Genomic DNA, 23,660 nt, shown 5'->3' with positions numbered 1-23,660 from the left:
ATTATATAATCAAAAAATGTAAGGGATTACTATAATAGCTGCGTTTTATCATGACCAAAATGATCCTTATAGACGATGACTACAAAATAAAACGGTCTGGATCATTTTTAAAAAATAAAACGGTCTGGATCAATATGAATGCAGATTTTTTCTGCGTTCTAATCTTCGGCGAATCATTAGCCGTGTTTTATTATTCATGTGGATCCAGATTAGGATCAATTTTACATGTAGACAAAAAAAAAAACAATTAATCCTGCTTTCTATCTGACATATTTCGTTGAAATTATTAATTTCTTTCTATAGTTTGAAAAAGTATTTCGCATTTTTTTATATTTGCCGGTAAAGAATAGTTTTTCTTCAGTATTCAATAACTGCTAAGTTGATTTCAATTTGGTAACATTTTATGAAAGAAAACTAAATATAGAGAGCTGAAGGAAGTAAAAATAAAAACCTACAGTCGTATTTATTAGATTTGCTTAAATTGGTTCTCAACGGTTGTTTAGTTAAGTTTGCTTAAATATTTAATTCGCTTTTAAGCAAAGTTGCTTAGATTTGTATTTATAATCGAATTTCCACAGATGATTAACTAATCGATAGTTGTATAAAAAAATGAAGGGGAATTGACTAATCTAGTACAAAATACATTTAAGATACATCACGTGGTTGTTGACGATGATTTTGCTTACGTCGGGTTCCTTAATAAAATGCACAGAGCAAAGTCAGAGAGCATTCTTTAATTTTAATTTAAAATTCAAGCTCCTCTTAGGGAATAATTTCATTTCAAACCATAATGACGCCTTCACCCCACAACCTATATAAATTATTACCAGGATACTGAGCTATCTTAATAATAATTCATATGTGGTCAAATCAATCTTAAAATGGCTCTAAACAAGCTCTAAACGCGATGAATGTCGTTCAAATTAAGCAATCGTTAAGCAACGTTGCACAAATACAAATTTTGTACTTAAAAACTATTTAGAGGTTGTTTAACGTTAAACAACCTTTAAGATTCTTTTATAAATATGGCTGCTAATTTTTATTTAGTAGAGTATTCTTCTTTTGCCAAAAAAGAAGCATTCAATTTAACTTATTAAATAGGTATATTGATATTATTTTACTTGAGTATTTAACTGTCAGTTACTCGACCGCGAAAATAGCTCTTAATGGTCTATAAACCTATAGTCAATTTTTTTTTTCGGGGTCACAGGAACTCAAAGGTTCTCAAGTAACATGAAGAAATATGCCAAAGAATGTTTTGTGTTTAAACAGATAACCAAGGTAATAAAGAAGGTACTAATTCTTTCAAAGTTAAAAACTTCATCAAAAACTAGGTGCACTAAAAAAAATCCTCATACACACACTTAGGTACCCAACTTTCTATATGCTTCGTTATCTACTGAACAATTTTCCTAAGCGCTAAGCTCTCTTCCTATTTTCAATTGAAAATCTGTTTCAATTTTCCAATAATGCACCTCTTGTTTTCTTTTTCCATCGATATGTTTGTATATTCAAACATCGACGGGGTGGCCATGACTTGGTTTAGATACAATAGGCGCCAGCCACAAAATTCGAATAAAACTCAAACATCGCACCCGCCGAATTTCTGGTGTGTGTTAAAATAAATAAAACCGTAAAACGCATCGCATTTGATTTACGACTTTCTAACAACACCACCCGTTTTATATGGAAGGTATTGCACGTCCTCTCTGTTTTTTTTTTCACATTTTGTTTACTTTTTTCGGCTTTTTTTTGACACCATTATGATGTATCGGATGCATGTGCGCCCACTTGTCAAATGCGACAAACTTTGTGTAAATAAAAAAATAAAGTAAAGCAGCTCCTACACTGACTCTGTTTTATTCAATCTGTTCGGAAGTGATAAACTCTAAAAAAAATTTTGTTGACACCTGGAAAATTGATAGATGTTTTAGAGGCGACGGCAAATGCGGTGAAGTAAATGCATTTTCTCAACTGGATAGATTTAATATTCTCTTCCGGTTATAATTCTCGGCAGTTTTTAATTTTTCGTTTTGTAAACAAAAACACAAAAATCAAAACCATCACAATCTGCCTACGAACAATAATGCCAACGACACCAATAAATAAAAGAAAAAAAAAGGTCAAAGCTCATCATAACTCATCTGAAACCATAAAAATCGTTGACAGGGATTAGTCAAACATTAATCCTTTGTTGCATCTTTTTTTGTTCTTTCTATGAGACAGTTTTCTCGTTATGTTGCGTTCATCGTCCCTAGAAACAAAACGAAAACCGCACCAGGAAATTATTTCTTTGGAAATTCCAAACTATCATCCCGATCCCGCACCGTCTGAGATCCGCAGGTATGAACTTATCTGGCATTTGACAGTTGTGCGGGCAATCAAAACTGAGCGAATCAAAAAGTCATATATCGCACTCTCCCTTTCGTTCTGCTTGCTGGCTAATGATTGATGGTGTGGTCTCATTTCTTGACAAAAGGTCTAACTTTGCACACTTGCACTCGTCGTCGTCGTCGTCAAACAAATACACAAAACTAAAAACTAATACCCACACACCAAACACCCGACACAACAACAGAAAACTGAACTGAACACAGCTGCAGATCAAATAGTGCAATTTTTCATTTTCAGCCAACCCGTTAGCTTCTTTGCGTAGCCACTTCTCTTGTATTCGCCCCAAAGAAGACCTTTTGGCTCCGCATAGGAGCTCCGCCGCCGCCGCACGACGACGACAAGAAGAAGAAGCAGACAAGGGTTTTAGTTGGGAAGAAAAAAAAACGTCAGTTGCTTTTTTTCTTTTCCAGTACAAAACAGCCAAACTTAGAGTGAGAAAGGGAGAACGCTTACGCGCGCAAAACACCAACTAGCACTTGACACTCAGACTCAAGTGACGTTTCGCCAAAACCAACAACTAACTCAACTAACAAGAAGAAATATCTCTCCTTCATCTCTCTGTTTGACTGATGGAATGACAACCTTCTACACAGAGCGAGACAGAGAGTGACTATCATTATTCTCGCTCTCTGAAAACTTACTCCACAAATCCAGCCCCAAAAATACTTTGTGTGAAATTCTTGGGCCCCACATTTTCTTTTCTTCTTGACGTGTGTTTTTATAAAGTTTTTTTCTCCTCGTTTTTCTTGAACGTATTAGTGGGATGGAAAAACGAGATGGAGGACAGTTTGTTGTTTTCCTTTTTTTTTATAGGAAAACTGTCAAAACAATGAAATGAGATAACTATAGAAACCTTAAAAGTGTAGCTATCTCTTTCATTGAGACAAAAACAAACCATAAAATTGACGGTAAGCACGTGCACACATGTGAACCTTTCCCAAAAACGATATGAAATATGAGCAAAACAAGAGAGCGAGAGAGTCGATTGTTGTTTTTTTTGTTTTTCATCGTTGTGTTTAATGTTATTCTGTCCCTGCCAAACGGTTTGTATAATGGCGATGATGAGAGGCCGGTTACACCTCTCGTATACGTCACACACGACACGTATAGCGAATATCAGTCAAAATTTTAAGTGTGTGTTGTAAATCATTTTTGCCTCTGATGGTTGCTTGCTATAGCTGGGTTTTATGTGTGGAGCGCATTTTGAGTGTGCGTTGACAATCGGTTGAATGAATGAATGAGAGATGATGATGATGACGACGACAAAGATTGAAACTGGGATGGCTAACCCCCCACCCACATCACATAGATTTTTTTCTTCATATAGGTATTTTTTTTTAAACTTGGCGAAAATTCATTGGGCATTGGTGGTCGTAAATGGGGTGGGAAAATTTATCAAAAATCACTTTTCAATCTTAAAAAACTATGAGAAATTACATTTTATTCACCTTTTCAATGAAACATTATTTGTCTTCGAAATAAATGAACTCAGCGAAAAAGCTCTCAATATTAACCGAAAATGAAAATGTGAATGAAATATTTTTGAAATATCTCCTATTGACGGATTAAGCCAATGAAATGATATACATCCCACCGCACAGGTGTCGTCTCTTCAACACAAATATATATACGCACACAAGCTTTTATATTTGCTTGTCCATATTATTTTTATTGTATAGAGACTAATTTTTTTTTTTGCCAAAGGAAGGCGTTACCTAAATGCGGCCCCACACACAATCAATTTTGCAACCTACAATCTACAAGGAGCGCTTGTCTCTCAAAATTGAACAGCAAAAGCAAGCAAAAAATTATATCCAACACCATACCAAACCATCATCACAGAGCCAGGAGCAAAAATAGCACATATAACAGAATAGGCACTCCGGCTCAGTTCAGGTTCTCTTTAACCTGGCATTGAGCTCTCGAGATCCAAACCCGACTATACTACACTCCACACATTGTTGTGTCGTCGTCGTCGGTCTACGGAAGAGAAGGCGCATGCATCATTTCTGGTGCTGATTGAGCGAAAATTCCACACCACGCCGAAAAATAACAAATGGGATTGGTTTTTAGTTGGTACTTTATATCTATTGCTTTTAGGTTTGTTGCTTGCTGGCTGTAGTACCTACTTCATAGGCAAAAATCAACACGCGCGCACCCTCGCATTCACTCACATACGCCATAAGTTAGGCATTTATCTCCCTCTATTGGCTGACAGAAGAGGCGTACTGTCAAATCAGTCATTCCTCCGCATCGAGATGGCTTGATGGTGTGTGCTTACCATGCCTAACCATCCATCTCTTCCACTCCATGACGTCTTCAAGTTTTTACCCCTGCCAAATGTTTTTTTCTAAAAAAAAAAAAAAACAACAACAACAACCAACACCGAGAATGAAATAGCACAATTTCTACTCACTGTGAATAACCCATACAAACCATATAACTATCTCACTTTCACCCATTCAAAATGTCTACCTCATGTTTTTGAAATTGTACTTTATGTGGGTCTGTATGGGTGAAATCTAACTGTTTATGTATGCGTTACCGTTGTGAAAACAACAAAAATGTTTCTCAACTTACCCCCGCCAAGTTTAGTTCACACATTGATTGACAAGCCCAGTGTGTATTTGCCTTCGAAACGCGTACGACGTGTGTAGAACACAACAATAAAATAACAGTAATAATAATAATAAAAACTAAAAACCCCTCATAATCATTATTATTACTTCAAATTCGTTTCGTTGTGTTTTCAATCATATTATTGTTTTTTTTTTTTTTATTTATCTTAACTCAAATATATTTTGATTTTGTGTGTTCTGTGTTTTTTCGTCGATCAGAAAAACCCACGAAAATAAGAAAATTTATTACAAAAATCTACTACGCTGCGTTACCTACACTTTTTATCACTAAGCTGTTTACACCTTGCAATATTACTCCTATAATAACACAGTTATACGAGCGACGGCGATACGATAATAGTATACGAGTTTTTATTATTTAAATATTTTTTTTTATATTTTTTCGTTTCGATTCATAATTCACACTTTGTTGCAACACTAAAAAAAAAATTATATATCTATAATAATTTTATATGATATTGTCCAATGAATAGTTAAAAAATTATAAACGGATGGTTGCGCCTAAATCAATCAATCAATCAATCAGTCAATATAAAACATATAATACTCCTATAAGTATTGTAAGAAGCAAATATATGCAACACAGTGTCGTCGCGAAATGCAGCAGTAGTAATAGCAGCAGTGATTAGAGTCCCAGCAACATTTTCATTGCTCGCAACATCGGGGAAGCAACAGAGAGTAGTGTGCAACATTATTGAAGCACTGCACTACCAGCAACACCACCAACAAACTACTACAACTACAACAACAACAACAACCATTCATCAAATCAATCGGCAACAGTATTGATGCAGCACGGGAATTGCACGCATTCAATGTCTTCGTCTTCGTCGTCGTTGTTGTCGTGTCGGTTCGTCTCAATCCATAAATTCGGTTTCGCGTTTTAACGTCGGGTCACCATCATCATCCATCGAACACACATCATTTATATTATACCAAACTTATACCTACGCCATCTTTGTTGTTGATTTGAATGAATTTTGAATGATTTTTTTTTTTGTTAAATAAATCATAACCGGATTTAAAAACATAAAGTGCGTGACTACTTATTATATTTATATATATTGTTAAAAAAACATAAAAATGCAATCAGCACCTAATTTTTTATGACAAATGCCCAGACATGAAACACTACTTTAACATAACGGATTTTCAATCACAGAGCTCAACTATGGAACATGTCACGTTTAACAGGCTGTCTTGAAAGTAGTATCATCCCGCCAAATTGTGTCAGTCTGGTCAAAAATAGTGTCCATCACTATTTTCGTGCTAAACACAAGTTTTGTTTATAAAAAAAACATTATTTTTTTGGTTAACAAAAAAAAAAAAGAACTACATTATCTCTTGTAACACCGTTCGGTCTTTTGAACTTAGTGAAAATCGGTTTCGCGGTAAAAAATAAAAAATTAAAAAATCTTGTATACGATGCAACTTATATAAATTTAAAAAAAAATATCCTTTCTTTAAAATATATAAATAAATTTTATTTTGAAATTGATCTCAAATTTTTAAATTAAAAAAATAAAACACGTGTATACCTACCATTAAATGACTATAAAACACCTTTAACGCTTCTATAACCTATTTTTTTCTGCACTTCGAACTGTAAGAAATTTATAAAATAAATTCCCCAAAAAATATAAAAGCAAAGCAAAGGATAACAAATGTGCCTATAACATAAAAAATAAATAAGAAAATAAAAATTGTATATGACCAAAATTAAAAAAATAAAATAAAAAAAATTATTAATTATTGTGAATTATTTTATTTTTTCTTTTCTACAAAAAAAATAAAAATTATACTTCTCTCTCTATCGCGCCAAAAAAAAATTCAAATCTATTGTGAATGTTTGTTAATTTTGTTTTTAACTTACAACAAATGAGAGTTGTTATAGAATAATAAAAGGATACAAATTAATTTTATTCAAAAATCAAAGAATAAAAAATATATACAAAAAGAAGAAAAATATAACGTGAAGTGAATTTTTGTTAAATAAAAAAAAAAAGAAATAAAAACGAAAATTTAAACAAAGGAGCAAAGGCGGATTCTGTTGGTTGCTTTTTGTTCGGGAAAAAGTAATCAATTTGTTCTGTCAAAAGTGGCACAAGTCGGGCTGGAAGTCGCTCCTCGAGCATTAATGGCTCAACCCAGGGTGAGTTTTGACATACATTTTTTTTCTTAATTTATTAGTATTTTTAAGCTTAAGTCAAAGTGGTTAAAATTGTAGTAGAAAAAAAGTAGGAAAGTGTAATCATACATTTAGCGTCGGCAAAGCAGTGATAGTAAAAATGAAATATACCAACGGGTGTTCAATAATTTTTTTTGGTGATTGTGATTTCGTTGACATATTTTTTTAAGTGACAGAGGGTCAGTGTAATTTATTGTCAAAAAATTTTAGAAGTTATAAATCTGTTTATGTCACGTTGACAGTTGAAATGACACCGCATAGCCTTCAATGTAAAAATGAGTTAAAATTAATGATTGATGAGGCAAGGTCATTGTAGATAATTTTAGTGAACATAATAAAAAGCGAACAGGTCGACAAATTTTTTATGAAATATGTATCAAATAAAAGGGCCCGACTTTGATGATTAAGTATCGCATAGTTTTGAAACTCAGTGAAATATTTTGATTGTCTGCTTATGAAACATTAATTATAAAATATTATCAAGTTCATTAATGTTACTTGGGGACAATCCTTTCTGTGTAGTCATAATTTTTGTGACAGTTATTTACTCCGTCGGTGTTTTGTAATAGTTACGAATATTCTGACAGATCAGTCTTGAGCTTGAAAACTAGTTTATTTCCACTCAAAATTTGACAATTCTAGGTAGGTATATTTCATTTAGCAACAAAATTGATTAGTATTGATTTAATTTGCTTAAAAGTTCATGTTCTTTGTCTAATCAAACAACTCAATCATTTTTATAGTACAAAATATGTCAAACTTAAAAATTTAGGATCGTGCCTTTTTGGAATTGACTTAAACAGTTCTTTTAAGCAATTTGTCATATTTGTTCATATAAGCTGTCATATACCTACGTTCTTAACTGTCAAAATGGAATGTTTTTAGAATTTTACAGTCAAAAACACTGCACAAATCTTACTTTATATGAAAATTTAATTTCATAATATGGATTAAAAAGATCAATTTCACAAATTTAAGCGTTTTCAGTGTAGCAATGTTTTTTATAATTCAATCTTCCTTGAAGTGTAAGCAAACCTTAAGTGTTAAGACATCAAATGTGTCAAATGCACCTAAGAAAATATTAAAGCAAGGTTCAGAATAATCGAAATTTTTATTTCTCAACACTTGCCGTGTCGGCAGATTTCAAAAATCTTAAGAGAATTTGAATATTATAGCTAGATGCTTGATAGTGGTAAAAAGTATTGGCGAGCAACGCTTAAATGTCAGTTTTTTCTGTTATTCAAAACTTAAAAGCTTTACAGAAGCTACAGTACCATCTTTATAGCTTTATAGAAGCAAAGTTATTTATTAGTCGGAAGTACTAGGTTCTGAGAAAGCGTGTTTTGTTGACGAATTTGAAAATAAAAGATTGTTGCAACATTTCCAATATTTAGCCTAAAGAAAAGTGATTGTAAAAAAATCTTAGTCACTGTCAATACTTAATATTAAGAAAATATCAAAATACTTCGATTGATATGATTTGGCTTTTTAAAATAAAACAATCTTCCTTCTTGAAGAAAATAGAATTCCAGCTGTTTTTTAGGGTTTTGTATAAGATACTTAATGAGCATAAATCCCAAAAAAATTTGTATTTGCTCTTTGCCTCAGCTGTTTTTAATTTCTGTTTTACGTAGAAATTAAGTTGCTAACGATTGGCCTTAAAGTACAAATTTTGTACAAATAGCATTTTTGAAAAAAAATCATTAAAACGACGCTTTATCGTCTGCTGTGTTAAACATTATTGACGCAACGTTGAAATTTCTGGAATTCATGTTTAGTCGAGGGCGTAATTTGTAATCCGATTTCAGCAGAAATGCCTAATTCACATTAAAAAATAAATTAAGTGACTAGGTTTAAACAAACAAACAAAAAATTGTCAGTCATGTGATCAAAATGTAGGTATTAACACAAGTGTTGTTTTTTAAATTTTAAAAGTCAATAGCACCGCCAATTCAGTGGCTATATAAATTTTTTATAATTTACTTTTTTTTTGTTTTTATTTGCCGAAAATGCTGAGCAGTAAATTGCTTCGAACTAATAAATCTGCTATAAAAAATGAATACTCATTTAACGGAAATTAAAGATTGCATGAAGCTTAAGATTATATAAGTTGAATTCACTTAACAAGTTTGAGATTTCTAGTGAATTTAAACATTCTCTTCAATTCAGTTAAAATAGAAAAAGTTTTTGAAAAACGCTATTCAAATTTCTCTATGCTAAACGTTAAAGAATTCAGAGTTAGGTAGCTACTAAAAAAGAAAAGGTGACAACTATATTTAGGTTAGAAAGCTTCTTATGTCAAAAGAATGAGCATGTTACAAAATTTGATATAATAGTCTATAACTTGAAAAATTATAGCATTGCTGAAAAAAATCTACCAAGCTCTACAAATTTATGTGATTTAACCACAGTTTTAATATTCAATTGAAAATATCAAAGTGAAATTTTTTACGGGAATCGCTCTACTGGTAACAGAAGCTTTTACAGGTATCCTAAAATTGATAAACCAACTTTATATTAGAGAGTAAAAAAAGGCTATGGGGCCGATGGAGTCAATATATTTCTAGTTTTTTATATAAGTTTTTATTCCACAATGGAGTCACAATATCGTTTCTATGGTCGAAATAATTTTCAAATTCAGTCACTTGAAATTTTGATGTCAGATTTAGATATTAGATTGTAGAGGAAATAGCCAAAAATTGTCAGTTTCAAAACATGAAACCTTGAATAAAGCGCTTTTGTATTCAGTTTATATCAAAGAGAAGTGCACATTTTAACTTGTAAAGTTTCTTTTAATTTTCCAATATCATTGGCCACTTAAGTGTACTTCAAAATAGGAACCGAATTTTACTTTTATGAAAAAAAACGAAAAATCAGCACTTCCGACACCTAGTTTCCGTTTAATTTTATTGACGTAATATTTCAACGATTTAAAAGCCAAATTATCACCTTAAATTATTTAAATAGATATCTTCTTTGTCATTTTGGCATAAAATATTCCATCCAAAAAAATTTTATTATTGATTTGACATTTAATTAGCATTCTCATTTAGCACTACCCAATAAAATCAAACAAACCTCCGTGAGCGTCGATCTGCATCCTTCAGCGAAATTTCACATTTGCATGTTAAAATATCACTTATACTGGTAAAATGCCCCCCAGATACAGTAAAAAAATTTATATAATATTTATTTAATCAATTTTTTTAACTCACTTACCTATTAGCAAGTGTCTGTAATTTTTTTTTTGCCATAAAACATATCAATATTTTTTTTTTGTGTTAAAAAAGAATTTATATTTATTTTTGCGGATTACCACCTTCCTATTAGATATAGTCTAATAAAAAAGAATGTTAAAGGTATTTTTTTAAATAAAATTATACAAACAAACAGAACAAAAAAAAAAAATTAGTGGAAAACAAAAAAACCGCAGTACAATTTGTGTTTTGTGGTTTTTATTTTGCATTCAAATGCAATTTTATCTGTTTCTATGAATAAAAATAAAATTAATGTCCTGATGAATACAAAAAAAAATATATATATCCTTTGAGCAATGTTTGTTTATTAAAAAAAAAAAAAAATAATTTAAATAGGCTGAGGAATGATGATAGTACATATTAATAGGGGGAGACGATGCGACGTGTGCCTGGCATAATTGTTATTTGTATGTAAAATTTTTCATTTGCGGTTTAATTTTCGATTGTATGCAATTTTTTTTGCTTGTTGTTCTATTAATTTTTATGAAACATACAAAACGGATGTACCTAGATATAAACCATGAATATCCTATATATAAATTCGAATGTACATTTGTATAAATGTTAACCGAACCCACCGACGACCGTCAACGACGACCAAATAGGACCACGTAGCTACTAGCAGCATTTTTAAACACAGAGGTGTGCAATTCAATTTTATTGCTACCAGCCAACCCATTTTACAATGCGGTTTTATTATTTACATGATGGTTTGTCGTCTGTTTTTTTTTTTGCATTTTTTTTTTTTTTTTGTTAAATTTTATTTTATTCGATTTTTTGTGTATAATTTTGCATTTGTCAGCAGGAAATGCATCAGAACCACCATTTTTCTCTCCCACATGAATTTAAAAAAAGGTCTGATATTGTGCAGATAGGTATACAAAAAATTACCTACAGCATAGCAATGCAATCAAGAGACCATTTGAAACACCATCATACATTTATACTAAATGAAAAATACGACCATTTTGTTTTTTTTTTGTTTAATTTTTTTTTTATATATATAATTTGATTATTTTATTCCCGCATTGGGAGTGATAAAAAAAATTATATTATTATTATTTTTAAATGCAAAAAAAAAAAAAAAAAAATATAACACGCATCTCTCCGCACACTTTCCACAGCTGCTGTGTGTGGGTTTTTGAAACAAATTGGTGGTTTTTTGTTAAAATGTTTATCCACATTTTCCCTTGGTAAGCCACAAATTAAATAAAAAAATAATACAAAAAATGAAAAACAAAAATTAAAAAATGTCTGATAAAAATGTTATAACAGAGTTTTTTTTTGTATAAAAAAAAAACTTTATAACAAGATAGATATTTATATATATGAGAGAAGATTAAATACACTAATGGCAAATAATGAATTTATATCTAATTGAAAATTGATAGTGCAGAACGGAAATTATTTTTTTTCATTTTTTGATTAAAAGCCCCGCGGGCTTACCTTTATGATTTTTAGATAAAAAGAAAAAAAAAAATAAAATAATGAAAAAAAAAACATTTACGTTTGAAAAAAAAAAATTAGAAAATCATCTGTAAGCCAAGCTAAAAAATACGGCAAGATTTTAGTGCCAATAGCTGGGGCCAATTTTCATTAAAAAAAATTTCGTAAAAAAGAGTTTATGTTCACTATTCACTCATCAAAGAAATTCACTTTTATCAAAACCGTTTTCGTACTCGTGTGAACATGCCTTTGCAATAAGTTAATAAAAGTAAATGTCATTTTGACATGTGTCAAAAAGTAAATTTTCAGTCTGTACAAACGCCAGAAAAGAAGTTTAACTTAAAAAATCTGAACTAAATTGCAGAAATGATAATGTAGTTCGATATTCAAACATTCATTTGATAGCGTATTTTCAAAACATATGGAAATAAGAATAGCAAAATTCCCAGGTGTAGCATAACCAAAAACAAGAACTTAAATAAATAGAAGCAAAACCTTAACCAAACTGCATGAGAAATGATAAAGTAGTTTTATGTCGAAAATTTATTTTAATCAAAAAAGCGTTTTAAAATAAATGAATCCAAAAGCTGACCTCAGAATTTGATCACAAAACCATCTATCTACTCAACTAAAACCTACTTTTTAAAAATCTACTACTTTTTTAAAAATGATATCAGCAAAAATCTGATCCAAAACACAAAAATCCAATTTAAATTAAAGTAGTTTAAAATATTTATTTGTTTATTCAGTACTTTTAGAACAAACTTAAAGTTGAAAAGAAGATAAAGTAATCAATAAATTTGATGTTAAAGATACATATTTGAAACACTTTAGAAGCTTTCACCTTGAGTCTTTTCCCTAAAGTACCTACTTAAAAATATTTAAAACTGAAAAAGAAAAATTGTAGAAAACAGAAAAAAAACATAAAAGTCATTTTTATTATCAGAAAAAATAAATACATTTTATTAGTCTTTTACTACATTTACGTTGTGAATATAATTTAAATTTTAAATAAATAATAAAAAAATAAAACAAAAAAACAACATGAAAAACAAATCAAGAAGCTTTTGTAAACATTAAAAATGACAAAATAGCCGTTTTGGTGCGAATAGCTAAAGTTTATAGCATACCCATTCCATCAGTAGATAGTAAAAACTCGATAAATTGTATTTTTATCAGTCTGCCGAATTTTATAGATAGATAGCTTTGTGCTCATTAAAAACACAAGCGCAAAGGTAAAAAAAAAATAATCTCAATATCTTTGTTAGTTTAAGTCACCACAGATAATACACAAATAAAAAAGCAAACGTTTTTTTTTGCAAACTTATTATTGGTTGTGGAGATATAAAAAAACAAGAAATATAAAAAACCTATAAAGATTATTTACTAATTCGTCATTTAAATGGCAGAAAAACAAAACATTCAAAGTGCTATTTAATTTGGTTATGGTGACGTTCGAGAGCGTTCAGTTATAATTTTTACAGTTTTTTAAAAGGTTTTAGGTGCTTAAACGAAATCAAACTCAACTAAAACATGGTTGCACTAGAAAAACGTTTTATAAGTTGTATTTTACACAAGGTACAAAGTTTAAATAAAGTCTAACAAAAACGTAGGAATCTAGGGCCCGATTTCCAGCTACACCGATTTTTCAAAACGTATGGTGTTTTCGTTTGGTAAAAAAATCAATTTATTTTTTGATCTAAATCTGTCAACAAAACTGTTATTGCGACTAATTAATTGTAGTTGAACAGATCGAAAATTGTTTTTTTTACAGGTTTAGATCAAAAAATAAATTGATTTTTTTTACCAAACGAAAACACCATTACTAACTATCCATATTCTAACTAAACTTAAGTATTGACTGTGAAAAAATTTAAAACTGAACTACTTTACCGTCGTTTACTAACAAATTCGGCTGTTTTTAACCGCCGCCGTGTCGTTGCGGCTTATCTTTGCTAAATTGAGTCTCTATTTTTGTAATAGAGTTTTTCGCAAGTCTCACTGATCGAATGTGACATTTTAGACTACTTTTTCAAACCAAAGTGTCAACTTACTGGATACTCAAAAGTCAAAAGTAAACTTCCTTACCAGCAAATCTTAATCAAATCCCGACGGTAAAACAGTATATTTTTTTTGGTCAATTTAAAAATGATTACTTAATATAATTAAAACTAGTAATTTCATTTTTATTTTATAATTTTAAGTTTGTTTAATACCAATAATAGTTTATACTGAGTTTTTCAAATCATTTAAAAATTGTTACTTTTTTCCTTTATCTCAAAATCCCTGCAAAATGATTTTTTTCTGAACGAATTTGACAAAAACATTTTGACATTCAAGTAAAAACGTCAACCATTTTGAATTGCCGTCGGCACTGCAGTGTCCGTCATCCATCAGCCATTTTTGTTTTTTTATTGATATTTATTGTGAATAAGCATATCATTTTATCTTGGTTTTATTTAAAGAAAAATTTAAGCCAAGTTGAAATTTTTATGGTGATGATAACACATTATTTTAATTTTTTCACTTACTTCAATTGCAATTCGCCAAGTTACGACAATTCTTCGCTCCCCTAAACAATACAATTCCTCAGTTTTTATTTATTTTAAGCAAATTTTGAAGTTTAAGTAATTCACAGTAGAAGTCAAAGAAATTGACTCATGAAAATGGTTGCCAGTGCTGTCTTCTTAGTACTTAATTTAGATTTAATTTTAAAATGCCTTTTTTTTAGATTTAAGGTAGAAATCATTTAAGGAAAATAATAGTAGGTAGTCATAAAAGGAAAATAATTTAACAAGGCGCCTGGAGTGAAAATATATTTTATTATGAAAAAAAATATAGGATAAAAGTTATCTCTTGTTAAAAAGCGGACGAAAGGTCATTTTATTCCCAAATTATTTCTTCAATTTCCAATGAAACTATTAAGATATTCCATTTCTTGCCTAAAGCTATGACTAAAATTGCAATTCATTCTGTTTCTTATCGAAACATAATCAACAATACAAAAAAAAGTAAAACCTAAAGTCAAGAATGCAATTGAGAGTGAATGTATATTTAACAAAGTTACCGCCCTGAAGTGTTTTGTTTGCTGTTGTAAAATATTAACAAACTCTTTACTTTTAAGACCTTTTTTACAACAAGGGATACAAAAAAAAAAAAGTTTTAATAATTATTTTTCCATTCCGAAGATGAATGTAAAGTATAGGAAAAAAAAAATAAAGTAAAAGAAACACAAACGATCTCTCCTCCAGAACTCAAAAGTCCTCAAGTGTAATTTTTATTTGAATAAGGATTAATCCACTTGAAAGTCTCGAAAACTTGAGATGTTGTGTGTGTGTGTTTATAATGATACTTTTGCGTGTTGCATGTTAAATGCAAGAGAAAAAAAAATATTTATAATCGAATAGGGAGTTCAAGTAAGAAAAAAAAAAAAAAAAAATAATAAATATGAAATTGCGTAATATTTTTTTTGCAACCAAATTCAAATGCAACCATAATTTCCAGAGATTGTATGATCTTTTGAGTACATTTTAAGTGGTTTTTTATTATGTGCAAAGTACCTACTTCAGAAGTATAATAAATGTATCTTAAAGGTGATTGTTAAGATTGAAATTCTTATTTTTTTTCACTCTCACTTGGTTTGTGTTGATGAAAAAAAAACTTTTAATTGTAATCGATTTATGTCAATGAAAGTCATTTACTTACACCCTATCTTATATGTATACAGTAAAATATCTAATTTTTTTAAGTGTTTTTTAATTAAAAGTTTATCAATGACAGTCAATGACGTCAATTAAAATTAAAAACAAAAAATAAATATTCTAAAAATATACATCAAAAGTGGAAATAATTAATTAATATATTTTTTATTTGAAAATATACGAATGTTAACCTGATTTTTATTTCGCTTTTAATTTAATTTATCGCAAAAAATGAAAATTTATCAAAAAAAAAAGTAGAAATCTTTGTGTTTGGACTTATTAATCATTGAACAACTCATCAAAGCAATTTAAGGCTTGTGGCTTTTTTTCTTCAAAGAAAAAAAAGATTATTAGGTAGTCGAAATTTTTATAGCAGATAGCGACACACAAATTAATGACTGGTCATATTTCTTTCAACATATTGGAACACAAAGAATTAAAATTTAGTATGTTAAACTAAATTATGGATAGGTATTTCCTTTGATTCATTCAAAAATATTAAAAAGAGATATTTGAATTAATAGAAATAAACGGAAATATACATAAAAATTCTGTAAGGTAAACGTTTTACATTTGAACTTTCTATATCTTTAAATATTTTTGACAATCTCCTTTATTTACGGCAAAAAGTGTTGCAAACGAGGTTTTCTACTAGGGTTATCCAAATTCTGAGCCAATGTAACAATTTAACGAAAATTTCAAATCGAATGTATACTTAGAGCAGCAACTTAAAAGTTCTACATATTAGGCTGTCAAAATAGATATCGAAAGATCAGATTTCCAGATTTTGTTAGCATTAACTTTTTGACGCCCTCTATGTTTTGAAAAAGTGCTCCAAGAGAATGTTGCAAATGTTGCGTTCTACAATTTTGCTCTTGGTACTTTGAACTCCAGATTACTGAAAAATGATATAAATAAAGTTAACGATTTTTACACCTAGATTATTCCACTTCTGAGCCCTTGTAACAACTTCCAGAAAATACGACTTTATGGGATTTTTTTGCTGTCAAATCATCGACTGAATGTATAATTCCCTATATCGTTTTGTATAGATTCAAATACTCTTCCTAAAGTCCTTTAAATTTAAAATACCAAACAATATCGATTTTAGATTTTCAAACACATATGTAGATTCAAAACAAAAACGAAAATAAGTTTTTTGAGTAAATAAAACTGCCAACACAATCACCAGCAACATTAATAAAAACAAATGACCCTAAAAACCTCCAAAATATAATAAAAACAAAAACAAAAATTTGTTTTATATATATAAAATTCTAAGTTCAAAAATAGGATTCACATATTAGCGTGCAACAGAGTGTGGCATAAGAGAGAACCTATACATTTATCTAATGATATCATATCACCACCAAAAAACTTACCAAACACACCATTGCAACCACACCACACAAAAAATATTCCAAACTCAACTCACATATAGTCATATAAGAGTCCTATAACCCTTCTCTGATGTATCCATTAAAATTTCTAAAAACAAAAAAAAAAAACAAAAAACAATCATGCTGCTGCATCCCACTATACACAACAGTTATTTAGTTTTTGCTTAGATATTAGAAAATAGATAGACAAAAACTACTATTCTCTCTTCTAAAACTAAAAAACTATATAGATACACATATGGCACAAAATGCATATTGTGAATATGCTGTGCCCCATTCGCATTCGTGAGTGTGAGAGATGCGAGTGAGTGTCTCACCTACAAAATCCATTTGGCCCGCATTGAATTCCTCAAAAACCTTAATATCTCGACTCGATTCCAGCTCAAATAGAGGCAAAACAGAGAAAGACCAACAATGTATACGGTCGTTTGGTCGGTCTTTGACCAGAAATGAGTAAACGAGAAGAGTTGGTAGCACTGTAGCACCACCAACGACCTATACCGACGACCAAAATAAACGACGACGACAAGCAATGTGGTAAAAACAGTTGGTAGATGGTAGGTTCTCCATATATGAGGGTGCATTTATATAACAGGAGGAATAACAGTGTGTGCGTATTTTTGCACAAAACGAATATTGTGAACAATTCACAATAGTGGAATAGTTTTTCACTATAGTTTTAGAACAGATATCACACTGTTGGTCATTCTTTTCTACTACTTTACTGTGGATCTATCTCTCTCCACCACCAACATTTTCTAAAAACAAAAATAAGTATTCAAGTTCACGCAAAATTTTACACAAGACTATCTCTTTATCCTCTATTTGTTCTATTTTCTAGATACAAAATCTCTCTGGTACGAAATAGTTTTTTGTATAGATACACATAAAATCGATCGTTTTTACTATTAGTATCTCCATGGATACACTCACTATGCATAAATTCAATATCTATCCTTTTTTAGGTACCTCTCTTACACATAGAAAATATAGATATTTTTTGGATGTATATAAAACATGTCGCATGGTCAATGGCAACATAATGGGAGAGAGACACAAAAACCCAACTTCCTCTATAACCCTCGAACTAAACTACGTTACGTCGTACTAACCTCCTCTACTACCCCCCCCCCCCCTTCCCCTTCCAAAAAAAAAAGAGGCTAAGCAAAATAGATTGCTTGTACCCAGATATGTACAAATTAGAATATTAATTGTTGTTATGGCGGCGCGGCGCACACAAAATGTAGGTTGAATCCATTTTGTTGTAAGTTTTTTTAGATGTATACAATTTTGCACACACATATACATACAAGCGCACTTCCCCCCCCCAAAAAAAAACAAAACACGACCGACAACACGAAATGACTACGACGACGGCCATGAGGGATATTTTATGATTTGTTTTGAGATTGTCAAAATCAGGCGGCTGGAATGTCATTTAAAAGAAAATATTTTATGCAAATATAAAATGCTCTCTATGAATGAAGGCCGGACATTTGAACTACATATATTTTTATAGGACATGGTGACGCGACTATGGAGTGGTAATATGTTTATATTTTTAGCTTCTATAAAGAAAGTATAAAGTTGTGAACTTTTTTTTGAGAAGAAAGTTATAACAGCTAAAATTAAGCGTAAAATCTCTACAGATGACATTGTTGTTTCTGTAAAGCCTTATAGAAGCAAAATTAGAAGTTGGGCCTAGCAGATAACTTAATGTCAGAAAAAATCATGACTTAGTTTTAAAATGTCTAAAGGGGGTTTTTGTGAATGGCTCACGACACTACCTTACCTGCAAAGATTGATTTCTTGCATCAGATTTGTTTGTGACGCAAAGTTATACTTAATTTAAGAACTCAGCTCGCTTAAAATGTCACCCAAATCATTTTACTATGCCATCTGGCGTCATAATAATGAAATATGATAAGAAATATAATTTTAAACTGTATTGCCGACATTTGAATATAAAATACAATATTTTACCAAGAGATTGGACTACAATGATTGTTAAGAAGCCCTGTTTGACAATTTAATGGTCTCTTCATCTTAAATCCACTTCAGTTTAAAAAACAAACCTTTTCTTGGAAGTCAATCTTTTGTTAAATATACACTGCCTTACCATTAAATGACTTACGTATGTTTCGACTGTTTTTGTGAGGATGAAATTCAGCAAAGGCCCTTGAGTCCCTAGCATTCAATAAAATCGATTCTCCTACTCTATGTAAATCAAAATTTTGTCATGCGATGTCAAAAAATGTGCTGATAGTTCACAATGCTTTTTTTTCGATTTTGATTCACCATCATACTCTTTAGAAGTTGTTATAATTTGGTTGCTACAGTTTTTGTATTAATTTTATTTTTGTTTTGGGGTAAAATGTTGAAAACAACAGAAATATGTGAAAAAGACAAAAAAAATATTGTAATAAATAAAAATAATGGCCGCGCAGACAGAGATAGCATTACCGGGTCAACAACGTTGCTACTAGACACATACACACAAATCCACATGCCAATACACAGACATATAAAAAAAAAAAAAAACAATATCCAATGAATCCACTCCGGCTCGTGAGTTTCAGAAAATAAAAAACAATTCACGATCATCAATCAAAATTTCGTTTCACTTCAGCGTCCTTATTCGTATATATCCTCTCTATTGTTTTTTTTTTGTTGTATTTTTATCCATGCAGAGGATTTAAGTTGATTTTTTTCTGTTTTTGTAAATATTTTTGGGGTGTTATCTCGCTTTAAAAGGGATCTCAGATGCATGTCCTTTAAAGATAAAAAATTGAACAAAAATAAAAAAAAAACTTAAATTGAAATTTGGTGTTTTTTTTTTAGTAAATTCCAATTGAAGGGAATCGATGAGATAAAATTAGTTTAATGGATTTCTTTAACAAATGAATATAATGAAACATCAAACAAATTAAAATGTTGAGAAAAATGCTGATAATTATTTTCTTCAAACAGCAGGAAGCCATGCAAAAGTGCTTTAAGCTCTTCGCAACATGTTGAAAGCTACAATGTCATTATAAATCTTCTGTTTTTTTTTTTTTAATAAAACCGATAGTTTGACCTTTTATATCAGCGAATTGTCCTAACAGAAAAAAATCGGAAAAGGGTTCATCTTATATAAATGAATTAAAATAAACTCTGGCAACATGTTGCTAACAAACATAATCTTTAAAAGAAAAATTACACTTTGGGAATACCGAAGATAATTCAAATGCATTTTTCATCACAATTCTTAAGATAGTTTTCTGCAACATGTTGCTAAGAAATAGCATGAGACATAAGACACATTTAAAACGTTTTCTAGATCTGGAAATATACGTACGTTCACTCAAATGTGTCTAAATTAGAAAATATACATTTGTCCACTCAAATATGTGATTAACCGCAAAAACAAATCTCTGCAACATGTTGCTATCAAAACCAATTCAAGAAATTAATTGAATTTGTATAGTTTCTCATTACATTCAATTCTCAGTTTATCAACTTATTTATAACTAAAACATCTGTCTGACTAGTTCAACATCTTTCTACAAAAAAAAAGTCGATATACCCACCTAACTAGACAATCAATGTTTTCTTACAGTTAGATATATCCCAACTGCAAATATTAGCATAACCGCTTTTAACGATATCATTTTGTGTGACCTCACAATCTCAATGCATTCCATTTTCTCACATTTATTTAAACATTCCCTTTACATTGACATACACAAATACAAATTTTATATGAAAAAAAAAAAAAAAAACTTAAAAAACCGGCAACCAAATGACAATCGAAAGCAGCAGAAAATATACAAACTCCAGAACCTATCACAGTTAATCTAAAGTATGTATCTAGAGGACACTCTTGCAACCAAAGAAACAACAACAACAAAACTCTGGTACCAATATAACAATAAGTATCTATCTACGATCTGATGTGTGCAGGTGGGTTATACCTAACCTAAACACACCTGAGATACATTCATAAGAATACAAAAAAAAAAAAAAAAACGATACAAACCGGAGTAACGCGCAAACACAAAAAACTTTTCTTGAATATACAAAAAAAAATATAAAAAAAAACAAGAACAAAAGAAGGAAAACCTTAAGCCTACCACTTCTCTGACAACACCGGTTGCTGCTGCTGCTAACAGCACAGCCGCAGCCAGCAACTTTACTCCAAACAGATACAAGATACACAGATTCCCAGTTTAACTTGACGGCGCGCATATTACGTATTCCCATCATCATCATCGGTGACGGTGAAACAGAGGAGCCAGAGCAGATTTTGTTCAGACCCAAAGACTCGTGAAGAACTTACGCGCCACCACAGAAATAATCACCATAGTCAAAGAATATTCCCTCCAGTACCTCTACAGAACAGTAGAGTGAGAAAAAATAACTACACAATCAATTCAAATAAAATCTAAGGTTTCCTATAATTTTGACAATCACTTTTAAAGTACCTACCTCCTCCATTATCATTCATCGCAGTGTAATTCAGATCTTATCAGATAATTTCTATCCTTCATCAAACAACACACAAACAAAAAACCACATCAAACAACTGTCATCAAAATGAAAAGACTTTTTGACTGGAGTGTCAAGAATGTCAACAAGTTGACAATGTGCACAGCACCCACAATTATTTTTGTATAGGTATCTCCTTAAAAAAAAAACTGTTTACAAAAATATTTTGGGTTTTTTTTAATTAAAAATTCTAAACACGCAAGTCAGCAAGGTCATAACTTGATGACAGTCAAGGCGGCGGCGCTGTATACAAAACATTTAAGTTCAATAAAACCCTAAAAAAAAGATAGGCCTCATTGTAAACGTGTAGAGACGCTATGAAGATTAACAATTTTGTAGTGTTTCACGGTGCGTTTTTGTATATCTTTCTTTTTTTCTTGATTTTTGGTGGTAATTTGTCAACATCACGCATGAATCTTCTATACGCAGTGATTTATGCAAATTCCTTCAAGGCATTGTGGGTACCTATACTTTTTTTTTTATTTCTTGCAACAAACTGCGGGTAGCCACGTGAGGTGTATATGAAAACTTGACCTACCCTAGGGACTCTTAAGTCGAACGAAAGAGTTATCTACTTAGTACAAAATTTAAACATTTTAAAGCTCAATTAAAGTGATCTAGTGACAATATAAGCATCTGCAACATGTTGCTAAGAAAATTATTTTTCTTTAATAGCATTTAAAATTTTGTTTAACTTGATTTTTTGAAGAAATATATTTATATAGGACCTTAAACTTTTGTTATCATTTTCACTAAACATTAATTAATCATATTTAGATTAAACAACATGTTGCTAATTGAAATATTCATCTCAAAATCAAATATGAGAATCATTGAAGTTTTGCTTCGAATACAGTCTATAAATGTTTATTATGAATTTTTCTTGATTTTATTCAATAAAAACGTGTTAAGATACATGTTGCGGAGGAGCTTAGATATAAATCATCATATAATTAAATTTTTAAAACAATTGACCCAGTAAAATACTTCAGATACATACATAATTGCAACTATGTCAAGTCAAGAAAAAATCTATAAAAGGCAACAAAAATTTTATAAATACCTACATATTGATAAACTCAAGATACATGATGCTAGAAACATTTTCTTAGGAATAATTTGATGCATAAATCCCTTAAAATACTTCACTACAACTAAAATATGGAACAATATTCTCATTAAAATGTCAAATATTAACCGCAAGTGCTAATTAATTCTATAAAACAGTAAGATTTTGTAAACAATAGGCCCTCTGATACATGTTGCTAAGGAAATTAAAAAGAATAATCCTTCGACATTCAGTTTTGTTGTACATAAACAATGAAATAAGAAATTTTTCTAACCATCAATCTTTGTAAAATGCTTCGGAAGTATGCCTTTCACCAGCAACATGTTGCTATTAAAAAAAGTCATCTAGAGAAGAAATTAATGATATAAAACTGTAAGACTTCATAAGTTAAAGATCTAAAAGTGCTTACCAAGGAATTTTTAAATACAGTCTCCATTAAATGATTCCAGATACATGTTGCTAACGAATTTTTGAATAAGAATCATACTGAAATGCATCAGAAATATTGTTGCAACCATACTAAGTACGTCTGGAAGCAAACTATTATAATTAAAAAACAGCAAAACTGAAAACCTATTTATTCCTAGAAGTCATTAAGATGAACCTTACCTACTTGCAAAACAAGGCCTGATTCTATATTATAACCTACAGTCACCTCTCTATGGTTCTATAATATACATACTAACTTACATAAATGCTAAACGCAAACCCATATTAAAATGCATATAAACATATTGCAATGACGACTATACACAAGTATACCACTTTACCTGTTATTAACCGCAATCATATAGACTCTATGAACTTGTGTTTTACTTTTTCTATTCATTTTAGCCTTTTGTTGTTTTTGTTGTTCCCCTTCGTTTGTTAAACTAATTGCCGCGTACACCGTACACACTGTTGGACATTTCTCTATATTATGCTACAATGTAGATATGCCCACAAAGTCATCTTTTCTACTAGATACATTATTTGTGCATCTATAGAATCATGTATCTACAATGTTTTATCGTCTCCTCTCGGGTGATTATTTAAAAAT

At 30.4% G+C, this 23,660-nt stretch overlaps 1 protein-coding gene across 2 annotated transcripts in view; it reads left to right on the top strand.

The window, feature by feature from the left end:
• Positions 1 to 23,660, top strand: part of LOC129914147 (homeobox protein homothorax) — a 377,750-nt gene that overhangs the window by 76,077 nt on the left and 278,013 nt on the right. Inside the window, exon 2 of one of the 2 annotated variants that reach the window (XM_055993231.1) lies at positions 5,507 to 7,185. In XM_055993231.1, the coding sequence (XP_055849206.1) occupies positions 7,171 to 7,185 (15 nt within the window). In that variant the 5' untranslated portion in view covers positions 5,507 to 7,170. Of the gene's footprint in view, positions 1 to 4,532; positions 7,186 to 23,660 lie in introns of those variants that run through there. The other variant, XM_055993232.1, reaches the window with a different exon arrangement.

This window comes from Episyrphus balteatus, chromosome 3 (assembly GCF_945859705.1).
Source record: "Episyrphus balteatus chromosome 3, idEpiBalt1.1, whole genome shotgun sequence".
NCBI lineage: Eukaryota > Metazoa > Arthropoda > Insecta > Diptera > Syrphidae > Episyrphus > Episyrphus balteatus.
Note: the sequence above shows the minus strand (reverse complement) of the source record. Positions and strands in the feature narration are given on the sequence as shown.